The sequence below is a fragment of the Quercus lobata genome, chromosome 3 (genome assembly GCF_001633185.2).
Source record: "Quercus lobata isolate SW786 chromosome 3, ValleyOak3.0 Primary Assembly, whole genome shotgun sequence".
Taxonomy (NCBI): Eukaryota; Viridiplantae; Streptophyta; class Magnoliopsida; order Fagales; family Fagaceae; genus Quercus; species Quercus lobata.
Genome location: NC_044906.1, coordinates 43,497,573 through 43,509,446, shown reverse-complemented (window position 1 = coordinate 43,509,446; position 11,874 = coordinate 43,497,573). Strand labels below are relative to the sequence as shown.

Genomic DNA, 11,874 nt, shown 5'->3' with positions numbered 1-11,874 from the left:
TTTTAAGCGAAATCTAAAACCCCAACCCAAAAACCCCAAATATAAAAGGAGTCGAGGAGCAACACCCATCTGCATCTAGACTCTAGAGTAGTGAGCAGAGAGAGAGTGAGAGGTGTTAGGGCGAAATTTGGCTAAAAATGTCGATGTCGAAGAGCTCGAAGATGCTCCAGTACATCAACTACCGCATGCGCGTCACAATCCAAGACGGGCGCCAGTTAGTGGGCAAGTTCATGGCCTTCGATCGCCACATGAACCTCGTCTTGGGCGACTGCGAAGAGTTCCGCAAGCTTCCTCCTGCCAAAGGCAAGAGAGCCAACAACAACGAGGAGCGCGAGGACCGCCGCACTCTGGGCCTCGTCCTCCTCCGCGGCGAAGAGGTCATTTCCATGACTGTCGAGGGCCCACCTCCTCCCGAAGAGTCCCGTGCAAAGGCTGCTAATGCTGCCGCCATGGCCGGACCCGGAATTGGCCGTGCTGCTGGCCGAGGTATTCCAACTGCACCCCTAATTCAGGCTCAGCCAGGCCTCTCCGGTCCTGTCCGTGGAGTTGGTGGGCCTGCGCCTAATATGATGCAGCCTCAGATGGCGCGGCCGCAGCTCTCAGCGCCTCCAATGACTTACCCTACACCCCCTGTGATGCGGCCCCCGGCGTACCCCGGACAGGGTGGTCCTCCTCCTCCTCCTCCTATGATGCGGGGGATGCCTATGCCACAGGGCCAGGGTCAGGGCCAGTTTGCTGCAGCAAGGCCACAGTTCCAGGTTCCCCCACCGCCGCATTTTGGTCAGAGGCCAATGGGGCCACCGCCACCCGGTCAGATGATGAGAGGTCCACCGCCGCCACCTGGTCGTCCTGGGATGCCGCCTGTTCCTGTTTTTGGGCCTCCCCGACCCAGTATGCCACCTCCACCAAACCCTCAGCAGCAGCAACAACAGCAGTAATTAGGTTAGGTTTTAAACTGATTTCACTATTTATTTATTTATTTATGCTGCATATAGACATCTTTCTATTAGTACCTATAAAAGCAAATAGATATGTTTCTATTAAAGTTCCTTCTGAATAGAACCTCCCACTTACTTTTTGCGCATAGCAGTTTCAGTGTCTCAAAACAGAGGCAAGAGGCGCACTCTTGGACTGTAATTATCTGTTCATGTTCTGTTTAAGATGAAGTATAGTTTATAGTTTATATGGAGACTTGAAGAGTCACCACATTTGACAACATCACATGATAATGAACTTCTTTATGAATTGTTTTACTTGGTGTAGTGCCACTCATGCATTTCAGTCAATGATAGTCCTGTATGCTAGGGTCTAGATTTAACTGGTTTCTATTGAATTTTTCATATATTTAAGATGCTTTCAGTATCCCTTAAGGGTAATTATGTATTCTCTGGAATAAAGGAATGTACCTTCTGAATTTACATCAAATGCAAGTTTGTTATCCATCCGGAACACTATACAAACCTATTTGGTGGTGAGGAAGTAAAGATGCTTTCTGCATGTCTTGTCTTATGAGTATGATGACCCTTTGTCGCCCTTGCATGATGTCTTCTGGTTCTAGTGGATGATCATATTCTTAGACCTTGGGCTTCATAATTGTGATAATAGACAATCTATTCGGCCTCGTGCTTTTCTTCATTTTGAGTTGGGTCTGTGCATTAAATTTGTAAAGCAAGACTTTTATAGAGAAGATATGGGTACGAAATAGAAAATATTCTCATGTGTTTGTTACCATCTGTTTGATTTTCTTTGTTTGACCTTATGGAAGTGTGCTGATTTCATGGTTTTGTAGATTAAGGTTGCTCCTTGTTCCTGTTATGTTTAGAATTTAACTGTGCCATTGTAGATATTCTTCTTCTTCTTCTTTTTTGAAAGGTGCATATACTTTATAGGAATTTGTAGAAATTCTGGCGTTTTGGCTGCTTCTAGTTCATTTCTACTGAGGAGGTTGAGTTGTTGTACACTTGCTAAGACAAGGGAAATGCAACCAAGAGCCTTGAATGGTGTTAAATGTATTAAAGATGAAGATCAAAGAGTGTTAGTAAAAGAAGAGCAGATTAAAGAGAGATGGAAAAGTATTTTGATAAACTTTTTGATAGAAGTGATACCATTCTTTCTCACTGGTGCATTAATGGAAACAATGTTACTTCTATCCAAAGTCATACTCTTTGTTAATTCCTTATTGACATGTCATTTTTGACTACTTATATTAATGTCATTTTTGGCCTTCCTCTATCCTTTTTTGTTCCCTCAACTTGAATCAACTCTCTCTTTTGCACTGGTACATTGATAAGTTTTGTGGCGTTAATGTTAGTGCTTTTCCTTGTTCATCATCATGAACACCTTGTATGTTTCTTTCTTCTTTTTTTCATCAATAATTGTACTCATATTACCTATCAAAAAAAAAGTTGTGGCATTAATAGAATTAGCTGTCATTTTTGTTATTATTCAAATAAACAAATGTTTCCAATCCATCTTTCCTCCTCTTCACCCTTACCTCAACCTCTGTGCCTTTTGGCCTTCCCCTCAACTTGAATGAGGATGTTGTTTGTGTTGATGTTGATGAAGATGATGTTTTGAGCGAAAAAGATGTGAATGAAAGAAGTGATCTGAATTTCAATGCGAGGATGGTTGATGATGAAGTGTTTTCATCATCGACAAAAATAAAGGGTGAGAGGAGTTGCTTGAATTTAGATGATAGGAAGAGTAGTTGTGTGGCAGGCTGGGCTTGGTTGCAGTTAGGATTGTTGAAAAGAATTAGGATGGGGATGGTGGTGTTGATGTTGTGTGGGATGCTTCATATGGTCTAAAAAGGAATGGAGATGAGGATGGTGCTGAGGATTTTGTCTGGGATGATGCAGATGGTTTGAAAAGGAATAAGGATGAAGATGGTGGTGACAATGTTGTTTCTGATGTTTGGATGGGTTGAATTGAAAAGGAGTGAAGATGGTGGAGAGGATGTTGCTTTGGCTGATTTGAGTGGGTTTGTCACATTGCCGGAATCATCCTCTAGGGGAGAGGACAATTATGAGGATGATCAAGATCAAGAAGTGAAAAAAATGGAGGGTGGTTGTGGTAGTTTGGAGTAATTGCGATTGACAGTAGGGCTGAATAGGTAGAAAAAGGAGACAGGGCTAGGGAATTTGAGGTTATTATTGGAAGAAGTTATGGGAATGGAAGGACAAAAGTTAGTGAGGTTGATTATGATTAAAGGAAGTCATGGGAATGGAAGGCCAAAAGGCAATGAGGTTGGGGTGAACTGGAGCAAATTGATTATGTTTGTTTATCTAGAGAATGACAAACCTAATTTTGTCTTTTGATAATTAGAACGGGGGAGGGGGGATTTGAATCTTGGACCTCTCCATTGGAAACACCAAGAGGTGCCAGATGAGCTACAAGGCTTTTGGCAACAAAGCTAATTTAGTTAGCGGTCAAATGCTTAATTTTGAGGCGTTTAAAGCACTAGTATAAAGAGTGAGTTAAATTCAAGTTCAGGGGGAAAAAAAAAGATAGAAAATAACATTAATAAAAATGCTGAAAAAAGACATCAATAAGGAAGTAAAAGCGAGTTTGACTTTGGATAAATAGAATGTTAAGAAGAATGCATATGGCAACCTTGACTAGCCTGCTGAGGATTCATAGTCTAAAGCTTGGTGGTGGTTGTTTTTTGTAGTCCTTTTATTTTGGTTGTTTTTGGTGGCTGGTTATATTATTTTCAAAGGCTAGGATGTGATTTTAATTAGGGTTTCTATGATAATTAGATTATTATTCAGATTTAATAAATTTTCAGCAAAGAAGGTTGTTTTCTTTCTTGTAGGTTCTAATTAGTCCAACTGGTAAAGTTTCTTGTTGTTGAATAAAGAACTTGAGTTTGAATCCCACCTACACCAAAAAGAATAAAGAAAAAAATATCACGGAGTTGATGAAATCCTATCATATCTAAAAAAATAAAAAATAAATTAAAAAAAGAAGAAAGAAAGTTGTGTGCTTTCTTTTCCCTGGCTGTCTAGCCCTGAAAAACAGCCCTTTGGCAATGATTTTGATATCTATAGCTCTTTTTGATGTTTTAATCTCTAAATATGTCTAGTAGCAATTAGGTACTTTTTGTGGGTTTTACCTACATCATTTAGCATACAAGATGTAGTCATCTCTCTTTTTTGTGGGTTTTACCTACATCATTTAGTATATGAGATGTAGTCATTTCTCATTCTACATGGTACCTCCCATAAGCACTCACATTGTAGAGTTGCAATGCTAGAGATCTCACACCTGCCACATGTTTAGTGCTTTGACCTCAATGATTATGGATCAAGATCCTCTCATTTCAAAGCAAATGGACAGGAACTAATCCATTTAATAGTGAAGATTTAGTTTAGTGTAGTTTATTTATTTATTTTAAAGGCATACATGGGTTGTTTAAAATCTCATTCTATCAAATAAAGAATGATAACTGATTTTAAATGACATGACACCATATTTACATTTAGATTCTCGAAATACTAAATTTTTACCCTGAAATGGATCCTCTCAGTTACAAAAACAAATGGAGAGAGTCCTTTTCCAATAATTATGGTGTTTGGCAAATGCTCCATATATATGAAATATATGTTAGAAGTTTCATCAGAGTTTGATGCAGAACAGTAGGAAAATAAATGATAAAAGAGGAATAAAAGAGAAACAAGGGAGGAGACATTCTCAACTCATAACAATTAATCTTATTCAAATTCATCTGTCTTTCACCATTACAGAAGTACTAGTTAAATAGGGTTTAGGGGATTACACCAATATGGAAAACATCTAATTTAAATTCCTAAAAACCCTCAACACTAATAACCAAATTCAAAAACAATATTAATTGCAAATTAAAACATAAAATCTTGGCTCCCTGCATCAAAGTTGTATAAGTTGATGACCTGGGATTATAGATTATGTGTTCTGCCAATTTTCTTGTTGCAGTCAATTACACCTCTAGGTATGGTTGACATTGTGTTCTTAAAATGTTGCAGCATTTGTTCATGGGGAAACTTTTTAGATCTGTCAATCAACTTCTTGATGTGAAGATATTCATGCCCCTGATTTCCAGCATATGCTATAGACTCTTTAAAAAAATAACAATTTAGCCTCTTATCAACTATGAAATCAACCCTAAATTGTCATAACTCATGTGGCTCATCTGAAATTTAAAATGTGTTTGGCCCTACTGTCAATCAGTAACCACAATGATCACAAACATATCACCTCTGTATTCTCCCCCATTCCTTTTCTGTGTCCCAACCATTAAACCAACAAGTCAGTCTTATTGTGATCTCACTTTTGGTTGTGGAACACCATGTGGTCTATGTGCTGCTGCTCTAGTCTCCTAATGACCTCCTAGACCAGTGGTCTCCCCCTGAAACCATGACTGTGCCCAACACACAGTGTTGTGCTTCTTCTCTAAGCCTTCTCATCATTCCCTCTAATATAGTAGCCTGGTGCTTTGCTAACCCTTTTGTCATGGTGGAACTGAATACTCAAAAGTTTTGAATTCAGCCCACAATTAGCCAACCTTACCTTATGGTATACACACCACTCTTTGAGACAGACTATGGATTATGGAATGGTGAGAGTTCTAGGAACTGCTCATTCTTTGTCAGATTAAATGGATGGCCCAATACCTATCACAGCAATGTTCTAGTAACCTCCCAATCTACAGTAACCACTTGGTTTTTACTGTAGATTGACAGCAGAGAAGGTCATGATGGGGTGGTTGATGCAGGAAAATTAATAGTAACTAGAAAATTAAAGGATAATCCTAAGAAACAGCACTGGGGATCACTTGGAATCAGCACCAAGCTAAACTTAGGCATCAGCACCTAAGAGCATTCTTATTAAGGACTGCAAAAAATTTAACATTTACCATCTCAAAACCCATTTTTATAACATATAACACACCACTTTACATCATCCTTTCCATCAAAACTTCTATTTTTTTTAACACTTCATTTAAATATTCTTTCTTTTATCATTTTTTTATTCTTTTTTATTTTTCCAGTCTCTTTCGCTGACTCTCTGTCCTCTGTGTCTCTCTTTCACAACCCAGCACCGCCGTCTGCCATATCCACCCACCCATTTCACAACCACCATATCCACCCACCATCGCCGCAACCCCCTGTAGGAAGAACAGAAAAAGAAAAAAACCAAAGCATAACCACAACCATCCACCAAAATCACAACCAACCACCACCCAACCACCACAAAAACAACCAGCAAACCCACTAGCAGACCCATCACGCCAAACCAAAACCCACAGGAACCAAAACCCATCACACACACATAAACCCAGGATCGGTGACCCACGACCCACGCCGAACCAAAACCACGACCACAAACCATAGCAGAAAAAAAAAAAAAAAAAAAAGAAGAAGAAGAAGAAGAAACCTCCATCACCCAACCTCCACCATGACCATTGGACCATCGGACCCACGACCCATGCCCATCAGACCACAATTGCCGACCACGAATCATCACGCCACCACCCACGACCATCGAACCATCCAATCGGACTCAAACCCATCAGACCACGACCTTAACCATCGGACCACGCCGAACCATGGTACAGAGAAGAGAGAAGAGGAAGGAGAGAAGTGATAGGAAAGAGAGAAAAATAATAAGAAGAAAAGAAAGGAGCCCCACCTGAATTAAAAAAATAATTTAAGTTTTACAATAGGTGAACAGTGCGGTCTCAAATTTGAGACTGCACTGTTCATCAATTGCAAAAATTTTAACATTTGAAACTCTTGATAAAGGTTGTTTTTTAGAGTTTTGAGTGTCAAATGTCAAATATTTGGCATTTGACACTCTTAATGAGAATGCTCTAAGGCATTAGGAATCAACACCCAACTATTGGAAAATATCCAATCTGAAGGGGATGGTAAGTTTGATACCCGATCTTATTACCAAGCTATTCAGGGTAATCCAAACCTTTTGTTTCCTTGGAAGGGTGTGTGGAAACCAAAGATTCCTAAGCGAGTGGCCTTCTTCTTGTGGATAGCTGCGCACAATCGGATTCTCACTTTGGATAATCTCATGCTTAGGGATCGCATTTTGGTAAATCGGTGTTGTATGTGTTGTGGTGATGGGGAGTCGGTAGACCATCTTCTGCTTCATTGTCCTGTTACACATTCTTTATGGTCCTTCATGCTTCAGGCTTTTGGTGTGCATTGGGTTATGCCAAGAATGACGGCGGGTTTGTTATCTTGCTGGCATCAATGGCTTGGGAAGCACAACTCGAATATTTGAAATTTGATTCTAGGGTGCTTAATGTGGATTGTTTGGTTGGAACGAAACCGTCACTCCTTTCAGAACATGGAGAAGACGTTGGATGAGTTAAAGATTTTATGCTAGCGTAGTCTTTTTGAGTGGGCTCGTTGTTGGGGCTTTACTGATTCTTCGTCTCTTTCAGAGTTTATGTTTTCCCTTAGTTTATCTTTCTGATTTCCTTATCTTTGGTTTTGTTGTTTGGTTTTTCTGTTTCTTGTTGTTCATCATCATGAACCACTTGTACTTTTCTTTTTCCTCATTTATATCATTTCTCTGATTACTTATCAAAATAAATAAATAAATAATCACGTCTATATTCAAATACAAAAAATCTGAAAATATAAATTCTAAAATAATTTTGCTTTTGCATCAGTGGTGATCTTTCACCAAAACACTTGTGGCCTGGTAGCAATACTAGAGAGTCAGTGGGTAACGTTATCCTATACAACACTCAATATGGTGGTTGATTGGTACTAGAGCCAGATCGGATTTATGGTTTTAACCCTTTAAGTTGGGGGTTTTAATTGGTTTTGTAGTCTTTTTCTAACAATACATTGTGTTTTTCGTGTAGATTTGTTTCCATAAGGTATTTTTTGGAGACATATTATAACTTTGCTTTTGTACTTGCTTAAAAAAATGTTATTTATTTGTTAGAAGTAGTGTCAGATATCTGTGAGTGACAGGTTATCATGTGGTGCCGACACCATGAGACTAATTGAGATTTGTTTATTAGTATTTATTATTATTATTATAAATTTTTTAGTGACTTTTATCTAGGGATTACTTCAGAATTTTCATTTTTCATTTTGGCTTATTTCTGTTGAGTATGCTGTGGGGTGTATTTTGAGCATTCCGGGAAGCTCTATAAAAAGGCTCCAGGAGGTATTTCAAACATAGTATTTTTTAATATGATTTTCTTGTGAGATTTTCTTTAAGCTTAGTGGTGACCAGGCGCCTTAAGTGGTGAAGCCTTGGGTTTTCTAGCTGTTCTAGGTTGTGAAGTGGAAGGTTGCTCTATACCATCGTGTCACTTGTGTTTTGACAAATGGTACTACTATCTTATCATGGAGCCAGCACTTTGTGTAAGCTCTGCTGTCCCAAAAATGTGGCAAGGGTACATGCTATTGAATGTTCCAAGAAACACAACTAAATATATTGGGCAATGCCTCTTAATAATATTATTGTTTAGGTCTGAAATCATATGATTTTTCTCTTTCTTTACCAACACTCCTGTACTGCAATCAATTGTAGTCACGTATGCAAAGTCCTACATGTGGTTATGGATCTGGCTTTCGTGTTGTACTCCTGAACAATGAAGATGCAATTGCTATTATTTAGAGATCCTCTGTGGTAGATGACAAACAAATCTCAAATTTGGGTGAAATAAAACCCCCCACCACCACCAAACCTGAGTCCCAAAATTTGGGTGAAATAGATATTTTATTTATTTATTTCTTATTGAGAATAGAAAATGGAAATTTAGAACTGTTTATTGTGGCTGATAGCTCTTTGTTCTGGTGTCTTGATTTATCAATTGTTGGCCCTTTGATGCTCTTGCATAATGTTTTCTGTTGGGGCTCAGTTCTTTCATCTTGAATGGCCTTGGGATTCCATTGCTCTCCTGAGTAGGTTTTGTTCTCATGGTTTGTTTGTTTGTTTTTTGGATATGTGCCAGGTGTGTAATTTCATGTCATTGTCAAAGCCTGAACATCTGTTGCAAACTTTGAATCAAATACATGCTTCTTTGTAAAAACATGTAAATGTAATTCCATTTTTTAATGATATTTTATTGGTAATTATACTCACCTTGTGGTCTTGAACTCATGACCTCACCCTCCACCATGTTCTTACAACATTTGAGCTAGAGATCATTTGCAAGTAATGTAATTCATAATTGTGAAAATTATATAATCATTCAGCAAGAAAAATTATAAAAAACTAGGAAACCAGTGTTACTAGCGTGGTTTGATACATCCATTGTGTTTGAGTTATAAATAGACCCAGACTTGACACATTTACAGGTCTTACATTTTTTTTAGATTCTTTGTAAAAATTGTGGAAGAGTTACTCTACAAGGATTGTTAAGTCAGCATGATCCTTTCACTTATCTCTTGCAAATATTGCAGTAAACCTACCACCAAAAAAAAAAAAAAAAATGCTATGAGTGAATGTTTTGCATATATTTTGTTTACCTGATTTATGTGGTTAGAAAATAGTTATCTCTTATTATTTTCTTTCACCCAAGTTTCCATAGTAAAGCTTTCTTTGTTGGAAAACTCACTTCTATCATTGTTTTTTTTCCAGCAGGGATATTACAAGTGCTGTGAAGGTTTTCGTTTGGATATTCGTCTCTTGCTGCCTTTAAATCCAGTTTCAAATTTGTTAATCCTTTGGACTAGGGCGAATCTATTGCTGATATCTTTGGATAGTGTTGATGTCATGTTATGATTTTAGTGTAGTCTGGCCTCTATATTGACGGTTAAGATGGATATTATGTATTGTGTTAGTGCAGGTTGTCAATTGAACAATTTTGTGACTGGGTATATATTAGATCTTATTACCCCCCCCCCCCCCCCCCCCCCCAATTCTCTCTTTCCCCCTCTCTTGTGCGTGTGAAGTGATTAGTTGCATCTTATAATGATGACAAATATACAGGTTAAATTGATAGCTCAGCGGTAATGTCATCTTTGGTTGTGTTTTATATCTATGGTTCGAATAGACATGTTTGCAATATATGGGAAGGGATCCAACCCAGAAGGTGCTGGTGAATCATCTATACTGCTACTGATCTCCCATACTCTTGGCGAGGTTCCTTTTTGAGCGCAGTCATACCTTTTCAAGCTGATTCAAAAATAATTTTAGAATGTTCTTGGCTAATGCCATTATTTACGTGGTTCAAGCTGATTAAGGTGATCTTGTGGGTACTATACTATGTTTCCCATACTCTTGCTAGCAACACTCATCTCTCATCCTGATGAAATTCTTGTGTTTGGGTCGTGATTAACCTCTCATGGATAAATGGTAAATTAATATTTAGTGTTGGTTTGGATATGGATTATTCATTGTTCACTTTGGTACCAAACTTATTGCACACCTCAGCAACTTGTCAGCACTTTAATAAACTTTTCAGCGTTTAAAAATTATTTTAATTAATTTTTCAGTACCTTTTACACAACTTTTCAGTTAGGGGCTCACAAATCTCATTTTTTAACAATTTTTTCTATTAAAAATGGGTCCCATGATACTATTCATACATTTAAAAATTATTTTGTTACAATATTTTTAATTTTTAGTTTCAGTAAAATAAGTTCTATCCAAACCCTTAATCGCTTCAAAAAATGACACAGTGGTAATCCAGTTATTTGACACAAGAAGCAAAGCCACCTTCTCTTCTGCACAAGTTGAATTATCCAGGACATCCATACCAGTCCTTAAATCAGTTAAATGAATGACTTAACCTAAATGGTTTATGCCTACTCTTCTGCACAAGTTGTCATTCTCTTTATGCATTTCAAAATTTTCTTTTCTTTTCTTTTTTTTTCCTACAACTTTCATTTTATGTTGTTTTTAATTTTTTGGTGATTTTTTTTTTCAATAAAAATGTTGAATGAATAAAGTATGACTTGTTGGAATAATAAAACTATTTGGCTTGAACCCTCTATGTTTTTAGTGGAGTCAATAAGCAATCGATGCTAGATTATGAACCGACCCCATAGTGAGCCGTTTGGAAGGATGAGTAGAGTCACCATTAATCATAGGATTTTCTAGGTGTGATTGGTCACTTAATGTCTAATTTTTTTTTTATTACCAACCCCAAGTTAAGAGCATATAAGGTCTCATGTCCTAATGAATGGAAAGAGTAGCATATCATATCAAATGGAGAATTTTGAGAATATTTTATTCCTAGCAGATCAGTTCAAAACTTTGTTTGAATTCTTTATGCCAAAAACAAAGTAATAAAATATTTTTGAACTATTAAAATAGTTTCAGTAGTTAGTTTATGTGTGGTGAAGGTGTGTTTGGCACTCCACAACATTTGTATAATGATGATTAACATATTTTAATTATGCTTTAATCTTAATAATTCATAGGAGTTTTTTATTGATTCGATACCAAATAAAGTATGCTAAAATAAATGATGACATAAGTTGTCTTGTAACATCATTCTCTTAACAAATTTGTGTTTGTATTTGTAAGTCAACCTTAGATGGGGAAGTGTTTAATAAACATATTTCATTTAGCCTCTTTATAGGCCTAAGAGCTTCTTTTTTTTTTTTTTTTTTTGGAACATCCCAACTAGGCAATTTATTTGATAGCTAAAAAATCATGAACATAACAATGGTAAAGATATGGAGGAATATCCTCCATCCAAACCATAAACGGAAATGAAAGTTTTGCTCTCTAAGCTAGGCCATGTGCTAAAGCATTACCTTGCCTACAAGTGTGAGAGAAGGAAACGCTCCGTAGAGAGCTAGCATAAAACTAAGTGTCTTTAATCAAGTGAACAAAGGAGGTTGATGGTGACGTTCCACTAAGAAGCGTGTTGATGCAGATTTCTGAATCTCCCTCAAGGATAGA

The 11,874-nt window shown here is 37.5% G+C and overlaps 1 protein-coding gene across 2 annotated transcripts; it reads left to right on the top strand.

Moving 5' to 3' along the window:
• On the top strand, window positions 1-9,997 carry LOC115981854 (small nuclear ribonucleoprotein-associated protein B'-like). Of its 2 annotated transcripts, none has more exons than XM_031104259.1 (2): window positions 1-942; window positions 9,604-9,997. In XM_031104259.1, the coding sequence occupies exon 1, from the start codon at window positions 138-140 to the stop codon at window positions 936-938; it is 801 nt and encodes a 266-aa protein (XP_030960119.1). In that variant the 5' UTR covers window positions 1-137; the 3' UTR covers window positions 939-942; window positions 9,604-9,997. The 2 variants fall into 2 exon arrangements, with proteins under 2 accessions (XP_030960119.1, XP_030960118.1); XM_031104258.1 differs by having other exon boundaries at window positions 9,601-9,992.
• The last annotated feature ends 1,877 nt before the right edge of the window (window positions 9,998-11,874 follow it).

Excerpts from the sequence above, each read along its gene's own strand:
- LOC115981854 (XM_031104259.1), top strand. The coding sequence starts at position 138 with ATGTCGATGTCGAAGAGCTCGAAGATGCTCCAGTACATCAACTACCGC.